The 23,182-nt window shown below is 41.2% G+C and overlaps 1 protein-coding gene and 1 long non-coding RNA gene across 4 annotated transcripts in view; one reads left to right on the top strand and one right to left on the bottom strand.

The window, feature by feature from the left end:
* LOC105554036 overlaps nucleotides 1–8,686 on the top strand; it is a 58,667-nt gene extending 49,981 nt beyond the window's left edge. The window contains exons 4-5 of the long non-coding RNA XR_001008265.1: nucleotides 7,357–7,504; nucleotides 8,310–8,686. This is a non-coding gene — a long non-coding RNA (uncharacterized LOC105554036). The remainder of the gene's footprint in view (nucleotides 1–7,356; nucleotides 7,505–8,309) is intronic.
* RORA (RAR-related orphan receptor A) overlaps nucleotides 1–23,182 on the bottom strand; it is a 150,318-nt gene that overhangs the window by 34,086 nt on the left and 93,050 nt on the right. For all 3 annotated transcript variants that reach the window (XM_012000271.1, XM_012000270.1, XM_012000273.1), the window contains one exon: nucleotides 10,523–10,608. In XM_012000271.1, the coding sequence (XP_011855661.1) occupies nucleotides 10,523–10,608 (86 nt within the window). The remainder of the gene's footprint in view (nucleotides 1–10,522; nucleotides 10,609–23,182) is intronic.

Below are 23,182 nucleotides of genomic sequence, written 5' to 3'. Positions count from 1 at the left end.
CTCCTGAGTAGCAGGAACTACAGGCGTGCACCACCACGCCCAGCTAATTTTTGTATTTTTAGTAGAGACAGGGTTTCACCATGTTGGCCGGGATGGTCTCGATCTCTTGACCCCATGATTCGCCCGCCTCAGCCTCCCCAAGTGCTGGGATTTGCAGGCGTGAGCCACCACACCCGGCCAAAATTGTCATTTTTATAGTACATATTTTTAAAAAGCTCCCTGAAGACTTTGACTTCCTCTTGTTAAGAACCAGAGATTGATTCTAGTTTTCTGATTTGCCAAAAACAAAAATGAAGCTTAGAATGTTAAATGACTTGTCCAAGGTCCTGTGGCTGGTAAGGGTCAGTGCTGGACTCAATCTCTTGTCCTCATTTTAAGTCCAGTGCCCTCTCATTTAAGTGTATCTTCTTCAGTGTGGGACAAACAACAGTGTCACACATTCTTGATTTCCTGACATAGAGTCCCTGCATATCCACCTTTTGTTTCAATTCTTACTGTCTCAAAGACATCTCTCCAGTGTTTCCTCCCTTATTTCACCTAGCTTTTCAAAACGCCTCACGCTGACACTTGTTTCTGATACGTGCCTTACCTTCTCTGGAAATTCTATTCCCTAATACTTTTTCTTTTAAAAAAAATGACTGCACACTATGAATTTTTCACTGACCCCCCCCAGATGGGAGCTTGCAAACTGGGATGGAGGCCATGGTGTTCAGAAGAAGGCTCATACTGTTGCAAGAGCTGAGTGCTATAATTTCAGGAATTTTGTTGTTAAGGCTAGTTATTAAATCTGTTATTACACATTAACTGACACATTCCTGACATAAAAAAGTAACCACTTTTTAACGATTATTTTACTATTATCAGTGTTCTTCAGGTTATCTATATCAATTATCCTTATATCTGAAGGTAGAAATACTATACCATGCTCTGCATCCCTTCCCTACTCTGCATTCTGTGAAAGAGCAGGTCGGGTGGCCTGAAAATGGCCATTGGTGGGATTATTTACACCACAGAAATTGGCAAATGCTACAAATAAGGGTTTGATTTATTATTTTGCTTACTGTCTAGATTTAAACAGTGATGGCCGAATGCAGTGGCTCATGCCTGTAATCCCAATACTTTGGGAGGCTGAGGCAGGAGGATCACTTGAAGCCAAGTGTTTGAGACCAGCCTGGGCAACACAGACCCTGCCTCTACAGGAAATAAAACAATTAGCCAGGTGTAGTGGCATGTGTTTGTAGTCCCAGCTACTTGGGAAGGTGAGGTGGGAAGATTGTTGGAGCCCAGGAGTTTGAGGGTGCAGTGAGCTAAGAGTGTACCACTGCATTCCGGCCTGGGCAACAGAGTGAGACCCTGTCTCTTAAAAAAAAAAAAAAAAAAAAAAAAAAAAAAGAGGGGAAAAAAAAAAAAAAAAGAGGGTTAAAAAAAAAAAAAAAAAAAAAAAAAAAAAGACTGGGTATGGTGGCTCACATCTGTAATCCCAGCACTTTGGGAGGCCAAGGTGGGCAGATCATGAGGTCAGGAGTTCGAGACCAGCCTGACCAACTTGGTGAAAGCCTGTCTCTACTAAAAATACAAAAATTAGCCGGGCTTGGTGGCAGGTGCCTGTAATCCCAGCTACTCAGGAGGCTGAGGCAGGAGAATTGCTTGAACCTAGGAGGCAGAGGTTGCAGTGAGCTGAGATCACACCACTGCACTCCAGCCTGGGCGACAGGGTGAGACTCTGTCTCAAAACAAACAAACAAACAAAACTGATGAAAATTACAATAATGCAGATTAAACTTAACAGTACATCATATCTAGTGATCCCACTGTGAGTAACACAAAAAGCGGAAGAAATGTTCTTCTAGTATTTGTAAACGATTAACTGAGTCAGCAAGGAGGTTATTCATGTCATCATTGGCGAATGAATGAAGCTCCAAAATGTCTTTGTTGTTTCACTCTCTTATTCATTAATGTAAACAAAATAACAACATTCATGTTGGAACTAGTCTTTCCTCAACTGTAACCATGGGGATAGAGGTAAGAGTTCAGCAAAATTCATGAGAGCATTCAGTGAGAATTATTTGTCTATATGAAATTTAAAATAAAGAATATTGTACATTTTATTATTGTTTGAAAATTACGTGAAATTACATCAGTGAGATAGATACCAAAGTTATCTACATACAGATAGACACATTTTGCTTTCCTGAGAGCCAGTTGTTCACAGCTTACCAGCATGAGGCTTACCTGGCCTGAGCCTCATCCTCGCTGTGTCACCAGCTCCCCGTCAAGTTGTTTGAATATATTCTCCCCACTTTGGATAGGCATTCACCCAAAGTTGTGGTTTGGCCTTCTAGAGCCCCCACTGACTTTCCCCTTACCTACATAAGTTCTAAACACTTTAGCTGAGTTTTTTTTTGTTTGTTTCTGGAACAGAATATATATATTTAGAGACAGGGTCTCTGTCACTCAGGCTGGAGTACAGTGCTGCTATCACAGCTCACTGCAGCCTCGACTTCCTGGGCTCAAGTAATCCTCCCACCTCAGCCTTCTCAGTAGCTGGGACCACCGTTGTATGCTATCATGCCTAGCTAATTTCTAAATTTTTTTGTAGAGGAGACAGGGTCTCGCTTTGTTGCCCAGACTGGTCTTAAACTCCTGGCTTTAAGTGATCCTCCTGCCTAGGCCTCCCACAGTGCTGGGATTACAGGCATGAGCCATTGCACCCGATCTAGAAGAGAATATATCTTGACCCACAGCCTGTTTCCCAGCTGTCCTCTCCAGTGTTTTCTTGCTCAGTGACATGGATTATCTTACCCTCAGTTACTCAAGGCAGAAAGATGGGCTTCACTGCCTTAATCTCTGCCTCCTCCCCATCCATATCCAAGCGTCACCAAATTCGCCTGCTTCTTGGCACCTTCCTGTTTCTCAGATCCATCTACTTGTCTCCAACTTTACTGCAGTTTTCTTAAGTTTCCATGTCTTTCACTTCTTGAGTTGGTTGTTATACAGCCTCCTAATTGGGACCCCTGCTTCCATTCTCATTCCCTCCAATCCATTTCACAGTTACTAAAGATATCTTCCTAAAACACCACACTCATCAAGTCACTTCTCTGCTTATGAGCCCTTAATGGCTCCCTGCTGATGACCAGACAATGACCACACGTCCAGGCAGCTCTTCTCAAAGTCATACAATGACCAAGCCTAAACTGCTGTGTTCACAGTTCCCCAAAGAAACTCTCTCCTTCCCTTCAGGATTCACTGAGAAGACATTCACTTGTTCTGGGAACCTTCTCTGACCTTGGCCCTCCCAAAGCTGGTTGAGGGGCCCCTCCCATGTGTACCCTTAAGAGTCCTGAATTTATCCCCCTCCTAGCCCTTACCTTGTTGTATTATTAATGTCTACCTTTTCCAGGGACTGACTGCCTTGTTTCTTTGTTTCCAGTAGCTAACGCAATACTTAGAGAAGTCACAAATACTTGTTGAATGAACAACTAGAGGAAAAAACGGTGGCAGTGATAAAAACAGTGGTGACGATATGCTGAGCACCTACTCCCCACTAGGCACCATGTCGGACACTTTGCCATCATTATTTGCAATCCACAGCAGCCTACAACTGCAAAGTAGGGATATGTATCTCTGCTTTACAAATGAGAAAGTTAAGAGAGGTTAAGCCATATGCCCAAAGTCACAGAGCAGGTGAGGGGAAGGCCCAGGATTTGAATTCCTGAATCCTAGGTGCATCTTATTCCAAAGGCCATAGACTTCTTAATATACCACCTAAAAAGCACCAAGACAAACATGTAGGGCCGACTGAATAACAACAACAACAAAAGATGAGCAAACAACAAAACAAACAAGCAAAAAACCACTTTTCATTTCTGTAGCCCAAGTTCCCTGCAACGGTTCGGATGAGGGAGACGGCATTTTATAGGGTATCAAATACCAGGTTTCCATACAGGTAGGAAAGCACTCATTTGTTAGATATATTTTAAAAGCCTGGAAATATGCCTGGCACTTCCTACTGGAGTTTTTAATAGTTTTGTCTAAGAGTATGGACTGGTTGGACGCTGCCCTGTAGGTATGGCTGGGAAGGTGAACGGGGGTCTGATTCTGAGTTGTCCCCTCCTGCGTGGGGCTCTTTCTCAGTGAAACACAGGCTGAAATGCTGATCTGATGTTTGGTCTTTTGACAATTTTCACTTAATGAATTGATTCCTACAGTTCATTAACATACCCACTTCCACTTCTGTATACACATATGTCTTAATTAGCTGCTCATTGGCTGTTTAATTACAAGAAAACAGCTGACAGCTGCCTTGCTGAATTCTAATGGCAGACGCTTTGGAACGGCTACACACTTGCTTTTGACAACCAAGATTTCTTCATAACTCTGTGATTTATTATGAATGCTCATCTGCCTGCCCAAATTATTGTATTTTCCAATACAACTAAAAATTGGGAACTTGGGGGACTGCTGAGGTGGGTGTATGTCCACCTTTCATTTTATGTCTGAGACTAAGAAAAATGGAGATAAGAATAGCGGAGAATCTTCTATGTGAAAGCATGTACTATGTTACAATTTTATTTATCTTGGCAACTTCCTGTTGAGAATGTTCAGAAGCATGGGGGTGAGAAGGAAGAAATATCTTTGGATCAACGTGGGACAAAAGTTAACTCTCTGGCTGGGGGGGAAAAAGAGGATAACTTCATTTCATTGAGGGGTAAACACAGGTCACGCATGTATTAAAATCAAGCAGATGAAATTATAAAATTAAAGTTGGGTGGGGGGCAGAAATAAAAGTGCTCAAAGACGCATATGAGGAAAAAAAGTTGTTCTTTAGAAAGGGTAGGCAGCCTCATTCACAAAAGTTAGCTGGTCCAGCCCTACACTCATACATGTGGCAGCAATAAATCACAGAAATTCAGATTTCCTGAGCTACGTTTTTGTTCAATAGTGCCTGGCCTGCCTGCAGAATTGTATGCGCAAGTGGTCTCTGATTAAAGCGGCACACGTGTTGTATTTGGTAAGTGTCGATGTCTGCTTTTGACTGTGCTTTGCCATACTCAGATCCAATCCAAGTGAAGACATTCAGCAATGGTTATTCCCTAGCACACACGTGGGACCTGCCCCAAGCCAGGTGCTGTGTCAGGGCCCCATCTACAACATGGCCTCGAGCCCGGGGTTTTCTGTGAGCTGAGGAAGGGCAGCAGTTACTGAGACATGATTAAGATCTAAACAAACAAATAAAAAAAAATCTGAATCATCGTGATGCAAATTGGGGTTTAACATAACCCTGCCACTTGCACATTTCATCACAGGACTGGAAGATTTAGCTAAACAACAATTTTCGCTTACCACCTGTGTATAACTGAACCGAAACTCAGGCGTCGTAAGGATGCAATAACAGCTTGTCCTTCCCCAAGTCGAATTTTCATTTTAAATGCCTAGCTCTAATACTGGGGCCACGTATTAAAAAGTGTTGAAATAAAAATGTTGAGCATGAATGTATCAATGGTGAAAAGTGGACAGAATTAGTTCACGGCTAGCGACATTTCACAACCGAGATAAAAATATTAGAATCCTCTAAAAGACAATTTGGGCCTAAAAGGAACATTCATAAAAGCTGCTTTTTAACCTAAACATAAAAAGCTCCAGAAATGGCTTTAACTGCTTCAGTGGGGGAAGGTGTCACTTATACACTCTAGATATTTTTGAAAGGCTTTTTTATTGTTTAACAAAATATATTTGTTAATGCAGAGACATTATCTCAAATTATCTTTACTGGGTAGAAGAGGAAGCTTTGAATAAGACATCATCTTAAATGTATTGACTGATGACTGTATATTGGACAAATGAATGCCACTTTATTCTTAGTCTTATCAAGAGGAAAAGGATTTAAATGTAATCAGAAACCAATTCACGAACCCCAATACTGGACTGTGCATTATCATTAAAAAAACTTGCAGTTAAAATTGTATAGCCAAAATGTCTAAAAGGATATGGATTAAAAAATGTATGTGCGTGTCTGTGTATGTGTGTCTTGAGATCAAATGTTCATCCTCATCATCTGAGCAACCACTGTATCTCATGATGAAATTAGGAACAGAAGTTGAATGGCAAACAAGATGATTTCTCAAAAGCAAACCTTAACCAATGATTATTTTCCTCCTAACACTTCATATTTTTATTCACTTTGAAGATTGAACTTTAACATCTACAGCCTCTAGTGTTACTATGGCCTTTTCCTCTGCTGGCATGGGGCACGACCTGCCCCTCCTCCCTGGCAGGCCTGCCCCAGTGCACGTTATGCCCCCTCATCATGCTCACCCAAGGCTGAAACTAAATTCTTTTCCAAGAGCTCAGAAATGTCTCTAGGAACAGAACTAAAAACCTTGCAGGCCTGGATTCTAACATATGTTCTTCGGAAATGCAATATTCAGGCTGAAGCAGTGCCAATACATTGTTCCCTGATTCTTTCAAGAGAACAAGTGAAATACGTTTATAATTAAAACCTTGGCATAATGGAGTCCTTAAAAATTTGAGGATGGTGTGCTTGTCTACCCTCATCTTCCACTAGCCACAGAAAGTGACCCTGTGCTTCAATCAAACTGAGTTATGTGCTGTCCCCTTAATACCACCAAGACTGCCCTAGTTCTGGGCTTTTGCCTCTGCCACTCCTTGTTCTCCCAACTTCCTCAGCACAGAATGCCCTCCCAGCCACCTTCTCTGGGAAAATCCTTCCTCAGCTCCAGCCCACGGCTGGTTCCTCCTCAGTGAAACCTTGCTAGGCCAACTCTCCTCTAGACTACCGAGGTATGCTGCCTAGTGGATATGTGTTTCTTTTTTCTTTTTTTTGAGACAGGGGTCTTGCTCTGTTGCCAGGCCGGAATGCAGTGGCGCCATCATAGCTCACTGTGGCCTTGAACTCCTGGGCTTAAGCAATCCTCCTGCTTCAGACTTCCGAGTAGTTGGGACTTCAGGCAAACACCACCATGCCTGGTCAATTTTTTTTATTTTTAATTTTTTTGTTGAGACGGAGTCTTGCTGTATTGCTCAGGCTGGTCTTGAACTCCTGTGCTCACATATTCCTCCCACCTGAGCCTCCCAAAGTGCTGGGACTACAGGTGTGAGCCACTGTGCCCAGCCTATATGTGCTTATATGTGCTTCTTATGTATATCATAGATTGTGGCCTTACGCTATAGTTAGTTCTTGCATTGCTATTTAGCTTTCCCTACACAGGCCTCATCTCTACAACTAGACCATAAACTGCTTGAGGGAAAGATTCGGTCTTCCCTTTGGATCCCTTACAGTGCTTACATAGTGCTTGGGCCCAAGGGAGTGCTCTTAGTATTCTTTTTTATTGACAGATTCTACGTAACATATTGCAAATGGTCACAACAATCAAGACTACACCCATAGATGTCCCAGAAATAATATCTGACTATACAGAGCAGCATTACCAAGCCACCAAGAAGTCTGCCTAGTAGTAACAGTGATAACAACAGCTAACACTTAGTAAGTGCTTTGATGCATCTGGCATTCTTTCAGGTATTTTCCTTAAATGCATATGACAACCCTATGAAGTTATTAAAATTACAGTCCTCATTTTACAGATGGGGGAACTGAGGCACAGAGCGGTGGTATAGGTGCTCAAGCTGGTAAATAGCAGTGCTGGGATTTGAACTTGGGCAGTCTGGTTCCAGAGTCAGAGCAGAAGCATGGCACCTGCTGTCTCTCTACAGACAGCAAAGGGGATGGGGAGAAGATGAGCCAGGAACAGCCAGAAACGACAGAAAAAGCTACCAAAGCTTCTACCATTTTTGCTGTTCATGTGCAATGCTTAGCAACTATGTGCCAAAATCATTATTTCAGCAATTAAACAGGTCCTCTAATTTCTTACGGTTTCAGGTTGTTAATTTAAAAATGCAGTTTAAAATACATTCACAAAATGATTAGCTCAGAAGATGACTGATCACCTTTTTTCTCTCATTAGGTATCTATTTGATATGTCTAATGTGAAATTTTTCTTATGTTTAATTACACTATCACAGCAAATTATTTACAATTGATCATGATAGAAACACCTTTACCTGGTTAGAACATGATAAATAATTAACATAAAATGGCAAAAATAGAAGTCTGACTTCTATTTTTATAATTAGGAATAAAAGTGTTATAGCAGAGGGAAATTATAATGGAGAACAAATAGCATATGTATCAAATATAAACATATAACATTGTTCAAGTCCCTGGCTAGGCATAGGCCCAATCTGTTAACAAAATTATGTTTTATTTGTTTTGTGGTTTTCGTTGGATAAAGTCAACAGAGCAGAGGAACAGAGCCACAGATAACTGAAAATCACTTTGGCACTGAAGAGGTCTGCGGACAAGATCTGGAAGGGAATCTAGAAAAATGACAACTTTGGAATAATGGATACCTTTTGTTTTCTTATTGCTTTTATTTTTGTCATCATAAATATTAAGGGTAAAAAGAAAATTCACATTGTTTTTGCCTATGTGAACAGTGGTACTCAGTCAGCTTAGGTTTTACTCAATAGCATGTTGTTAATTAATCTTCCAAATTGTTGGGGTATTTTATATGAAGTAGCCCCTACCCCTACCTTGTCCTTTTCCCAGACTCGATTCCTTGATAATCACTTCCATCAATTACTAGATAATCACTTGCCTTACTGACAGACCCAGAGGAAGTGATCAGTTTTTTGGGCAGAATGAAGGGACAAGTAGCGAACTGGTATCCGGGATGCTGCCTAGAACCCTGTCCGTTTAAGAAGACACCCAGGTGATATGCAATGCACAAAAAGCACCGCAACTCCCAGCAGGCAAGCACTGCAGTCTGTAAACCCTCTATTGAGAAAGGCCATGGCATGTCTACCAGGGACACAGATTTGGGAGGCAGAACACAGACAGGGTGAGGGTGAAAGGCAATGGCTACCGGGCCACGTCAGCCAAACCAGCTCCAAAAATCAATGCGATGACAGTGGCCACGGGCCGCTCACTCTCACCTTATAACCTGGGACGGCATAGGCCAGACAGATTATTTCATTTTGTTTTGTTTTTCATTATTTTTATTTACTTTTTTGGAGAGAGGGTCTCACTCCATTGCCCAGGCTGGAGTCCAGTGGTGTGATCATAGCTCACTGTAACCTTGAACTCCTGGACTCAAGTGATAAACCTGCATCAGTCTTCCCTGAGTAGCTGGGACTACAGGGACACACCACTATGCCTGGCCTCTCATTTTGCTTAATTTATTTATTTAGTCACCTAATTTTGAGGGAGGGCAGATTTTGGAAGTAAAGGGCATAGATGGTTCTGTAGTATGCAGAAATCTCAAGCTTTGCTAAGATGGGATCAACATGAAGCATCTGTACATGTACAAATTAGCAGATGTTACCATGACTAACAGTAAAATGAAGAATTAAGGAAATTATGAGGTTAATTTCCTTGAAGTCTCTCAGTAGTCATTTGTGTCTATAGGTATTTTACAACATTGTATTTTCTAATTTAATGAAAGGAAAGCTAACCCAATTTGTGGATTTTATTTTTTGACTCAGCCTCAAAAAGCCTTAGGGCTGATTCAGGCCTGGTTGTAGCAATCGGCTGTCTCAAAGGCCTCCTGAATGTTTAAATAGCTTCTCTCCTGTTTATTTTGCACTGTTTTATCCTGTAAGCTGTCTCAAGGCCCTTCCAATATAAGCATGAGGATTTAAATCTTAATAAATTGAGATTTGAATAATAGAGGTAATCTGGGCTTGGGGGGTCTTGAATTATTGGGATAAACATCTCTATTTCCCATTTGCACATTATGCCTGTGCTGTACACATTGCCCCATGATCAAGGTCAGAAATAGTAAAAATAGTCATAGCAGAAATAATACTGATAATATTTGGAGTTAAATAGCACTTTTCCATTTGTAAGGACTTTTTTATGTACAGATTCTTCTTCTATTCTTGGAATAGTCCTAAACAGTAGGAAGATCAGGTGTTATACCCACTTTAAAAATGACGCAAGTGAGTCACAAAGAGATGAAGACACACTTAAAACAATATGGACGAGTGGAGGCAGTAGGACTAGAACTCAGGTCTTCCTGATAGCTTTCCCACAGTTTTGCCAGATGTGTTAACATATGTGTGCTAACAATAAGACTCAATGACATTCCAATTAAACTTACTGGAGATCTCTTTTTATAAGCTTATGACAGGGACATTGTAGAAGTCTGGAGTTAGCTCTTTTTAAAAAAAGGTTACCACAGAGATTGCTCATCAGTTCAACTCTAGGGTTGAAAGTGACAAGCAATGCTCAACTACCTTTTTGTAGTCTATTATTTTGAAGGAAGGAGTAAAAATATATATAACTTCCTTAAGTGTAATTTAACACCAAAATATTTCTTCTGTCCTGTCATTTCTTATCACTCAAAATTCTAAGGAGTTGAATTTTAAGACATAAGTGGAGGCATAAAAATCACGAAGATACACTTTAACATTAATAGAAACAACAACAATTAAAAAGGCTTACCTTGCAGCCTTCACATGTAATGACACCATAATGGATTCCTGATGATTTGTCTCCACAGATCTTGCATGGAATAATTTCAATTTGAGCTGCAACAGAAGCACGCAACCAGTTAATTACATTTTCTTTTAAACACCTTATAAAAGCGTTCCCTGATCAGCATTTGTATAGTGAAAACTAATAACCTGCTAAACATTATACTGCATTAACTATTCATTGCTGAACTGTGAGGGTCCCCCTAGAGCCCTGGACTAAATTATGGCTGCTCGTTATATAATAGCTTTCGGGTTATTAAAATGGGTCATTTGAGAAGGTGTTTAAGAACCCACAAGAAGACTGGAATCAGCATTTCAAAGCCTTCAAGAACTGGAGAGTTCGCAGTTTAGGCCTCAGAGCAAAGCAGATACTGAAATGTTTCCTCCAATCTCATTTTCTATCATTATTTTTAAAAGGTCATAAATCTGTCTTGGCTGAGCTTTATAGCTTGACTGCTAGAGAAAAATACACTCCAAAAAGTCAGCTCTAGTTAGGAAAATGATTCCATTCAAAATATTAGTAAGTTATATATGATGGTAAGAATTCCTTACTTATCTTTTAAAAAATTAACGCAGTTGCCATGTGTTAAAAATTAGTCCATTTGTGTACAATCAGAACCTTTCAACCACAGAGTTAATATCCTGTTTGAATTTAATAATGATGAATCCTGACAAATAGGATGTATTGCTTCTGAGTTCTTTACGTTGGAAATTTAGTTCGTGGTACAGAGGGCATGTGTGTCTACCCAACTGATTACTTAAAGATGCCTCATGCTAGAAGACTAGCAAATAAAATGTATCACACCAAAGTTCTCAAATAAGGCAAAGCACATTTCTGAGCACACACATTATATCTCAAAGTTAAAAAGAGCATAATTAAGGATAAAAAATAAGGAATAATTAGGCAAAAGAAAATCCTTAGATAAACTATTAAATAGAATTTAGATGTCAAATAAAGACCAATGCTGAGCTGTATAGACAGAATGGGAAGAGTCACCAGTTTACCTGGAATGTGTCATGACGCTAAATTCATTTTCTATGGTTTTCACTACTGGGTATCATGTTAGATTATCTACTGAGTTACACACAGAAACACAGTTGCAAGTGCCCAAGTCGGTTTCATTTTTATACAGCCCTTACCTAGCCCCAGACCTTATACACAGTAATTTCTTTGTCCAAAGAATATGTCACACAGTGTAAGTACCACACAGAGACACACAGCCCACTCTTTCTTCTAATGTAATCCCATATCCTGGGATAATTCCACAACCACTTACTTTGGATTTGGGGTGATGTTGTGTTCAGTACTTACAGCACACATGAAACTATCGGATTTAACCTCATTATAAACCATGTGTACTGCTAACTCCCTTTCTCAGGGCCTAATACAAGTACTGTGGTGACTTAGGGAGTGCAAGCTATTCTAAAAGCTATCCATCATTTTTTTTTAGTGCTTGCATACTGAGTTTCTTTCCTGTCCAAATTTAAAGATTGTTCCAAATCTCACATCCAGTGTATTTTCTATACTCTGGAGGCTTTCTAGTACCCCAATAATGGTGACTGTGGACACTAATAGGTATAGTTTGAGTTAAGCAACTTAATATGTTTAAGGTTGCATTCAACAAAAATTGTCATTTGCAAGTGTGCCACATGTTAACACTTGGCTTGATTTCTTCAAGAAAAATTCTTTATGAAATATGAAATCTAATAATGTCTCATACTTCACAGTCCCTCCGATATGTTTAATATAGTCAAGGCAAAGGTTTGTGCCACAGATCTGCAACTCTAGAGAAAGCGACTTATGCCTAACATTTTGCAGAGACGCACAAAAGGCAAGTGGAAGTAGAGAAATCGTGAAAGGTGTTATCAGCTGAGTTATTGCCTGCTCTTCCCTACATGAATTGAGTAGGCTAGAATAAGAACCAGCCTCCCTACCTTGATTCTTAGGAATATAATAATTAGGCAACATAAAGTCCTTGAACCACCCATTAAACAGAATTTATACATGAAATGAAGACCTACTTGGATCTGCTTCTCCCCATGTCTCACCTCAAGGTGTAATGACAGAAATTAGGGATGAACAAACCTCTTTAGGTCCTAGCATTTAAGTCAGCATCAAAACTACCTGATGCTAAACTTGGGCCTTTTAAGAGTTATCTTCATTCCATCTTAACAATGGGGGAGATCAAGCATGTCTACTTAGTCCTCTATAAGAATATGAAGGCCCTGGGCAGGGCATATTGAGAACACTGAGTAGAACTGCATCTGGACAAACTGAAAATGATATGCAGTATTCCTGTCCAGTTGGCCTGGACTCACAGTGGATTACTACTGAGAAGTGAAGTAACGATGTTTAAGGCTGTGACCAAGATGCCTGTCTGGTGTGGAGGACTGCTCATGATGGGAGTGGCCTTGGGAGTACCATGCTGGCCCCAGCACTTCCATCTTTGGAATGGCTCATGGCCCAGTGGCTGTGACGGTAGGTGCGGGTGGGGAGCAGTTGTACTACAGACCCCAGAGTTTGGTGCCACTGTGACACAGGACTGATGGCCTGAGTCAGGCTTCAGCTTGCAGGGGTTTTCAGATCTGGAGGATATTTGAGCGGAGACAGTCATGAGATCTGTGGAGGCCAAGAAGCTTAGGATAAATGGACTCACTGTAGATTGACTGGTATTTCCAAACAGCGGGGGGTGGGGGGGCATTCACTTAGATCTTTGTCCCCATGGTGTCTGTGCTTAGTTCCAGTGGGCTAAAGAATCAGAATGAACTGAAACAAGCTTCACTGGGAATCTCACAGTAAGGTGGTAGAAGGGTTTCTGGATAGCAAGTTGAGGTATTCTGATTGGTTAACCTAGTCTCCTAGGCTCCCTCCTGCATGGCTCTCTTATCTCAGATGACAATTTCAGTTGCAAATGCTCTTTAGGAAATGACTAAAATCCCCCTACTCCAAAAGCAAACCCTCTGAATGTGATCTGATCACACGTGTTGAAATTCCCAGAAAGCGAGCATTTGCAGATGGGAGCAGGGCACTTGCTCAGCCCTTCATTTAATCCAACAATGCACAAAAGCCCTCTCCATCCCCCATTTTAGTCAATTTCCAGAATTCAAATTAATCCATGAGAAAAAAATGCAGTCAGTGCCTTGCAAATTTTTCAAAAGGAGGCAGTTTAGTTTTGTGAATTTGAGTTTTCAGTCCAACAAGAAGGAGGAAGACAAAAATCCCTCTGCCCTTTGCCTTTCATCATGTAGGCTTTTTGGTTTCCCACCAGGTAGTGTGGTGTCTTCTCAAAACCTTCTTTTAACACAAATTATGAATCTTGGCCCATATATATACTGCACACATTAACTCAGCCAGCATTTCAAAGGATGAGTTCTGTCAGACAGCACTACTGTCAACGTTCACAAGTATATTGATTAAATTAGCCCACATACATATTCATCCCAGCAAAGAAGTTTATTGTGTAGTGGAATATCTGGAGCAAGATACGCAATATAATCATGAATTGGCTTCACAATGAACAATCTTGCTATGAAAAATTCTAATTTGCCCACATTTTCAGCTCTATTGCCTAAATAATTTGCTCTCTCATGCACCCTATGTAATTCAAGCAGGCTCTCCACACCTGCAGAGGCAAATTTCTGCAGTTTCAAGGAGCTGACAACAAGTGGCAGCGGGCGTCAGGAAATCCTGGAATGCAAGGGTGCTAATTAACCAAGTGGTCCTTGGGGCTAGGCTGTCATTTAGCACTGCACTTCTATAAAAAGTTTGCTTTGAATTTTTAATTATAAAAGGAACAAGAACTTGGGCACTAGCATTCTTAAGATGACATTTATTCCTCAGGACGTATCTTAGGAGATGTCATGGTCCAGAGAACAGTGCCCATTCTCCCAAACAATTAAAAAAATAAAATAAAAATTGTATGAGAGGCAGTACTTCATTCTGTGAGTAGTGATCTCTCAATGATAATCTAATTTATAATAACATCTACATGTATTTGTGCCAATAATGTGTCATGCATTATATCTCACTCCTCCAATACCCTATGCGGTAGGCATCACTATTTATTGTTACTGTCATCATTGTCATCATCATCATTGCACTCTTGTTAAGCAATCACTAACCGGGGCTCAAAAGACATCCCCTAAGTAGTTTGTTTAAACTTAACACACTACTCAGGAATTGATGTCACTATCTCTTTCTGGGAGTTATCCGCTTAGTTTATAACTAAAAATAACCATCAACCTTCTAGGCCACTGATCTCAGTTTCACAAAATTCTGGTTAGAATTTTAACCCTAAAATGACCAATGCCAACGTTTGATGGTTCTTAAGGCCAGGCAAATTACTTAACCTCTCTGAGCCTCAGTTTCATACCTGAAGATTCAAGGATGTGATACATAAATGCGTACCATATATATGATATCTGTATGAGCATTTTATATATGTATTCGCTCTATATGCCCATCACATAGTTCTTAGAAAGAGTTGGCACTCAATAAATAGTAGTAGTTATTATTGTTGTTGTTGATAAGAAATCCTGCCTTATAGTGAAATGAAATTCTTTTCCTCCAGACTTTAAGCTCTTTCTGAGGTGGGGATAGAGAAAAGCTGCTTATCCTCCAAATAATATGACAGGCAGTTCCTACCAGCTACCACAGCAGTCCTTCACAACATTGCTGCTTAACTGTTTGCTACAACACAGTGGTATGTTGCAATAAGTTGCAGGAGGTCACGGGGAATTGGTTACTAATAAAAGTTTTACAAAATTAAAGTTTTTTATTTGTTCACATAAAAATTAAACTAATATGGACCCAAGGTTACCCCAATAATATCGTTCACTCTAGCTCACTTGCACAATCATATATTTTCTTGAATTGGACTGAATGGGGTGGGGTTACTGCTGGCTTGCCAGGAAACGGCCGGTGGGCGAACCTTGAGTACACCTATGAGAACATGTCTGTCATGCTTATGAATGTCAACCAATTTTGTTTGTCTTGCAAAAACGGTCAAAAACTAGTGCTTTAAAAAGCCTATCTTTTACACAAATCTGTTGACGGTGTTTTTTTTTCTGGAATGCAGAGAATATGGAGGACTTCTCACTTGCTATGTTACATATTTCTCTAATGTTTGAATTTTTTACAACCAGCATGTATTACTTTTGTAAGCAGAAAAATCAATAAAGATTAAAAAGAAAAACCCTAAGGCATTTGATTTTATTTTCAGTAAAATGGCTTGAGTCCTTTATGGATTAGTCACTTTATTTTATCCCCTGTTTAAAACTGCCAGGGTATTAAAGGCTTCTGCAGCTGCCTGAATGGCGGCCTGGCTTGCGTGTCAAGGTTAGTCGGGGGAGAGCTGCAGAGTCTTCACCTTGATTCCTGGCGGGACTTCAGGAGCACCAGGTTTCTAGAATTTTGTGGCCCTCTTATTTCAGGGCTTCTAAAGATGGCCATGCAGGCTGTGCTCTGCCCAGTGCGGCCTAACTGAGGGGGCAAAAGTAGGGGCCGAAATGCACCTGGCTGTGAGCCTTGCTGCAGAGCGACTGCAACAGCCTGGAGAGAGGAAGCCTTTCTTCAATCTGTCTACCCAGACAAGCTCCCTTTTTTCAAACCCTCCTTCCAGGGTTGGTGCCCCTTCTCTATAGTGCTAGGAGTGGAGAGTTCAGGGAGTAACATGCTTTCTCTTCACTCTGCCATGGGAGGCCCCAGGCCACCATAAGGGTTTGCAGAGAGCTCTCATTACATCTCCATGTGGAAGGGGAACAGACCATCGACCTGGACCTGTGGCTTGGAATAGAGTATCGGTATGTTCCATAGCCCAGGCATGTTCAATGGCCCTCAGGGATGAGGAGAGCTGAGTTTTAGCTGCATCCTATGCAAACTAACGATCAACCTGTTTGGTCACTTGGTCTGCTAAGTATATTTTAAATATAACACTAATATGTTTCCCTAGTATATTATTTTCTTCTCTTGATTTTGGATTCTTTCATGACAGTATTTCATCCTTGCTGAACATCACCAAAACAATTAGATATCCAATTAGAAAGCCCTACTCCTTCAGTAAGCAGTCTCATAGTCATTTTTGGCAATAATAATGCCTGAGTTTTTGCAGAATTCTCTAGTTCTCAAAGTTTTGATCCTGTTAGCTTGCTTTGATTTTGGTGCTTTCAGCTTCCCTAAAGGAGGCAGATAGGTATTATCATCACCATTTTACAGATATGGAAAATGAGCCTCAGGAGGGTTAAATGGCTTCTTCTCTATGTCCAGATTTCCCAGGGCTTTGATACAGAAACAGCCACAAAAAAGACAGACTTGGTGTCTCTTTCCTATTCAGGATTATTTGATGTGTTTAGATTTATGCCATCACCGATCGGGGGCTCTCAAGGGGACATAACACCAAAAAGAAAGCACTGGGAGTCAATTCAGCTAAGAGATAGAGTTGGGCCTTCCAGGTCTGCCTCCGAGTCTAAACTCCCTGGGTGGCCTCAAGCAACTCACTTACACCTCCACTTCTTCCATCTATAAAATGGGAGTAATTCTTACCTCCCAGGCAGGTGGTGGTAAATGAGTGCTCACAAAGCTCTTTGAAGATGAAAAACGTATATACATGGGAAGCTTCAGGAAGCCTGCCATATCATTCGTGGCAAAGATTGCGACGCTGTGTCCTATTACCCATATCCAGCTATGCCACGAAGAGAATAAAAATTACACAGTACCATAATTCTCATCTGCTAGCTACACTTACTTAAATTTTTTTTAATCATTGGTTTCCAAGATGCTTTCCCGAGGGACTCATGGGTCCAGATGTAACTATCTTACTCACAACTTAGAAGAAAAAGAGCACTTAGATGGACAAGTCTCCTCTTTATGCAAAGTCCTTGACCTGGCTTTATCTAGCTAGGGCTTGTACAGTCTTGCTGGGGCATCATGGAAATGGCATAATTCCCACTTGTTAACATAATAAACATATATGTCACCTTCTGACACCCCAAGCCTTATTATTAAGTTGACATCTGACTCAAACAACTCTATCAAATTATAGCCATTTAAAAAAAGTTCTTCACCTTACTAAATAAACCACTTCTTAAAAAACTTCAACTGGATTGTAATTTCTCCTGAAAACTTAATGGCTTTTAAAAAAATCATTTTTCAATAAAAAGTGTTGAGTATACCTGCCAGATGGCGTGCGCGTGCGCACACACACACACACACACACACTCCTCAAACCATCAAGAGATCAAACATTTGTGAACTAAATTTAAAATAAGACAAAATTGAAGTTTTGGAACTTTGACAATTTTTCTTTAGTCTTTTAAAGACTTAGGTGTGCAAGAGTTAAAATACTGGGCCACAATGCCCCATCTGAATTCAGAGAAAGCTGAGCTGTGTGTGCAGGAAATCTCTGAAGAATAAGGAAGCCAGGCACATCTTCTCATGTGGCTTTCTGTGAATATGCAGGTGGTTCTGACAATGGGAACTGAATATTAATCCTTTGTAATATGTTTCCATCCCTACTAGATTAAGCTTTCTAGAGAACTGACTCACATTCCCTGATGCATATGTATCTCTGCTAAAAGCCAAATCCAAATGAGCACTTTTATCCCTAGACAGGGAAATTCTGTCAAATCACAGAGGAAACAGATTTTTCATATAGAAGAACAGTGGGTGGCTTTGATTTTTAGATCCACTTCTCTCTAGAATTCTCCTATCACATAGTAATGCACAAACTGTTTAAATTTAAGACATTTGACTCTTTACCTTTTTTGGTATCTACCTGGTAACCAATTTAAACCTTGAGTGAAAGACTTGAACAGCAGGAGAATAAGCTTCCTAATACTTCATCCTACTCATCCAGTAGCTCAAATACTAAATAAGTTCTCACCCAATAAATGATGCCACCATGATCAGCAATATAATCCTTTTTTTTTTTTTCTGATTTTCCTCACTTTTGCCTTTGTAAACAGCAGATGTATTTGTTGTTAAGGATTTGTGGGGTTGTGTGATATCAGGGGCTAAGATAAAAGTAATTGGCCATTTAACCAATGGTTCTCAGTTGGCATAAGGTCCCTCTAAGATTCTAGAATTAACTACATTTTAAAATATAAAGTCCTTGAAGATTTTCTAGGACCCTGGGATCAGTAACATCTAACAAAAGTCCTCTTTCTCTAGAATCTCTCGGGGTGGGTTAAATGTCATTTCATATCAGCAAGAAAGAGAACCCATTTAGTTTGCTAAGTGATTAGACTATGCTCAAGGGAAATTCCTAATAACGTTGTTTCCAACAATGGTGTCCCTTACATAATTCTGGATAATACTAGACAAAAAAAGTCATCTGACTCAAAGAACTCCATGTAATCTTTTCTTGCGCTCAACCTCACTCTAGATACCAATTCCGTTTTTTCTCCTTTACAGGAACAATTACGCTACGTTTAGGTGAAATCTTCCTTACAGCTGAGAGCAGTGGGGTCAACTCTTTGCTTTCATTGCTCAAGGTCTGTTTTTCACAACAAAAAAGAACATCTTTAAAACCAAACCAAATCTGGTGATCTTACCTAGTTTCTGCTCAACCAAAAACATCAGAATTATTCTTACTGCATTTTATGAAACAATCTTACTTTACCCAGTTACCCCCAACATTCTCACACTTAAGCCCACGAGAAAACCACTCCACTTTCCAGCTGTCTTAACTTCACACCACATTTCACATAACCCCACAAATTCTTAACAACCATTGATTACTAATTCCACCTGCACAATTTCCATGACCCCCACAACTGTGCGGTCACAAAACCCCGCTGCATGAAGTAAGATGTGCAGAAATGGGTCAAAATAACAAGAATCCAGGTTAAGTCATAAAAGCTTACCAGGCAAAGGAACCCATCATTTCTTTCCATGAACTTTGATGGCATTCTGAAGATCCGCTACTGCTCATTGAATAGTAGATGTCACTCAAGGAATATTCCCCAACCAAATACACTGGATTCATGGTAAATTGGAAATAACTTGTAACATTCAGCGTTGAAAATGCATTTACATCCCTCTGTAGCAAGCCCAGAACACTAAGAAGACAACACATTTATAGTCACAGGAACATGGTGTCCTGACACCAAAACTTTCTTGGTCCACAGATCATGTTAGTGGGTGAGGACTGTTAAGAGGATGAGCCCACAGCCTGTATCTCTGCTCCACCTCTGTGCTGTTTTCCATTTCAAAAAAGTGTCTTTAGAATTAATAAGAGGATGAAGCTTTGGATGAGAGATGAGGGAAGGGTCTAGTTTTTATTAAAAATCACGGGCAAATTATTTAGGCTTGCCAGAAGCGGAAGTGTAAATGTTTTCATATTAACCACTTTAAGATTGTAAGATCTTGAAGAATTAGTGACCAGCTCCTAGAAATTCAACTAGTTCCTCCACCTCCAGTTTCCAGGACATGGTCAGTAACATCTAAACAAAAAATATGGCAAGTTCTAAGCCTTTCAAATACATCGCAGATGTTATTTCTGAATTGTGGCTCAATGGTATTTCAAAAAATTCTCTTTTATAATGCTTTTCTAAGACAACCAGTTCAGCCAGGCCTACTAATGACCAGACAACCTGAGGACTTGTTTCTGACTCTTTCTCTAAATGCATGGTCTTTAAACTTGCTGATTAAAGAAACATTTCCATTCTTAATTACAACATAAAAGCTCAGCCTGAGAATGGATAGCAATATTTGTGGATAGCTGAAGCACAGTTGTTTCTATGTCTCTTCCCAAGGGGAAGCAGCAGGAGCTGGTGGCTGTTTCTTACTAGGAAAGGGACATACAGAAAGAGGCAGCAGAGCCTTGGGGATTTTAGGAGTTGTGAGACATAAGGAGAAGAAATGCTCTGGACCAAGCTAAGAGATTGTCAGATTTATTTTAAGAAGGTCTGACATCTGAGCATCAATGCACACATTATAACACCTCATAAATGTCATTTCTTCCCAAGAAAACGAAATGGATAGCCTGTGTGTTTATCTTGAAGCTACTTATTTTTATGTAAGTCATGCACTGGAGGCGAAGTAAGAACACAACAGCCATGTAAAGATATCAGAACGAAGCCCGCAACACTGTCCTTCCTTTTCCATTTTCAGTTTTTGCTCCTCTAGTCCAAGGTGCTGCTTTTGCCTGCAGAGACAAACATTTCCGATGACATTCTATGACTGTCCTGAAAATACTGCTATCAGCTATCCACTGTTTGGCAATGTGTGTCTCTGTCACTTAAAATAGCTTGAGTGAGTGTGACATTATCACTGCAATAAGTGAATCTTTCTAATTTGCAGTAAAAGTGTACCATTCACACACTTTGGTACTTCAGTACGGCAACGTTTTGAAATCCATTTCACACGTGGTGGCAGCACATTTCACATAGGATAGAAACACACTCTGATTGCTAACAGCTGCTGTGGGCACATCTTACTGTCACAGCCAGAGCTCAGAATAGCAGGTCCTTTTTAATGCCAATAGCTGCTACCATCTTAAATGGTAACACAGGCACACACACACCACACATACACACATACTACACACATATACCACACATGCACACCGTAGCTCACACGTACCACACATACATACACCACACTCACATATACCATGCTCACACACACCACAGATGCACACCTCACACACACACGGCACACAGGCACACCTCATGCCACGGCACACAGGCACACCCTACACATGGCACACAGGCACACTTCACACACATGCAGCACACAGGCACACTTCACACACACACGGCACACAGGCACACCAGCACACACACACGGGACACATGCACACCTCATACACACGGCACAGGCACACCTCACACACACACGGCACACAGGTACACCTCACACACACACGGCACACAGGTACACCTCACACACACACGGCACACAGGCACACCTCAGACACACACACGGCACACAGGCACACCTCACACACACACGGCACACAGGCACACCTCAGACACACACACGGCACACGGGCACACCTCACTCACACACACACACACGGCACACGGGCACACCTCACACACACACACACGGCACACGGGCACACCTCACACACACACACACGGCACACGGGCACACCAGCACACACACACACACGGCACACAGGCACACACACACAAGTCTATTCAGCTGCAAGTCCTACCTCCACTTGCTGAGAACCTGTATGACGGGGCACCAAGGACAGCACACACACACCCCCACCCCACATACATACAGACCACACACATACAACACATATACACCACACACACCACAGATGCACACCACACATGCCACATACACTGCACACACACCCTACACAGACACCCCACATGCTTACACATACACCTTACTCCCCACCCCCAACATATGGGTCCACACACGGGTCCCTCCAGCTGCAAGTCCTGCCACCACTTGCTGAGAACCTGCGTGACTGGGCGCCAAGGACACAAAAAGGATGCACAGAACGCACGAGCGCACCTCATCTTGTTACATTAGCTTCACTGCATAGGAATTAAGGATGAAAGTGAAAACTTTTTTTTAAGGAGAAAGAAGAGTTGATTATAACCTTGAAGGTAAAGTGTAGGGATCTGATTTGCAAACTCTAGAGTCTGGGGTGGAATCTCTGCCCTGACATTTGTTAGCTATGAGAACTTGGACACTTTCTTAATCTCTCTGTGCCTCAGTTTCCTCACCTTTAAAACGAGCCCTATCTCATTATTACAGGGTACACAAGTGCCTGTATTATCAATGCCTACCACATAGTAAGTGCTCCATAAATGTTAGCTATAATCATCACTGTCTTTGTTTTGTTTTTGTTTTTGTTTTTGTTTTTTTTTAAGACAGGGTCTCACTCTGTCACCCAGGCTGGAGTGCAGTGGTGCGATCACAGGTCACTGCAACCTCCACTTCCTAGCCTGAAGCAATCCTACCACCTCAGCCTGGGTAGCTGGGACTACGGGTACACACCACCACGCCTGGCTTTTTTTTTTTTTTTCAGTAGAGATGGGCTTTCACCAGGTTGCCAAGGCTGGTCTTGAATTCCCGGACTCAAGTGATCTGCCTGCCTTGGCCTCCCACAGTGCTGGGATCACTGGTCTGTCTTTTCAGGATGATAGAATTTGGCAGGGTCTGCAGCTGGAGTTGAAGGAACTATCAGAAGAATGAAGGATAGGACACTGTATTCCTTTTGTATAACGACATGGAGTTTCGCAGCTTTATTTCTAACACAGAGGCCTAATGTGAGAAATAACACTAACCAGGGCACGATGGAAAGAAACCAGTGCTTCTTTCTAGGGAAAGCCCACAGTGAGGCTGGCATCTTGGAGAGGTGGTAAGTGGAGGAAGTGGGAGAGAGGCCTCACACACGGTGGTAAAGTGGGGAAAAGACTGAACTACAGGGTTCGGAGGCTCTCACAACTGTCCGTGCAGTGAGCAAAATTCACCAAACGCCCGTAACACTTTGTGGCCCTCTTTCTCCATGGCTCAGCTTCCTCATCTGTTCTTAGGCATAGTGCTGCACTGAATAATCTTCCAGAGCCGGCCCTGCTGTATTACACTGTGATGTGAAGAGTGAGCTGAACTCTCATTTCCCCAACAACAGGGACCTCTTTTTTTTTTTTTTTTTTG

This window comes from Mandrillus leucophaeus, unplaced genomic scaffold (assembly GCF_000951045.1).
Source record: "Mandrillus leucophaeus isolate KB7577 unplaced genomic scaffold, Mleu.le_1.0 Scaffold623, whole genome shotgun sequence".
Lineage (NCBI taxonomy): Eukaryota > Metazoa > Chordata > Mammalia > Primates > Cercopithecidae > Mandrillus > Mandrillus leucophaeus.
This window is presented reverse-complemented; position numbering and strand designations above follow the sequence as displayed.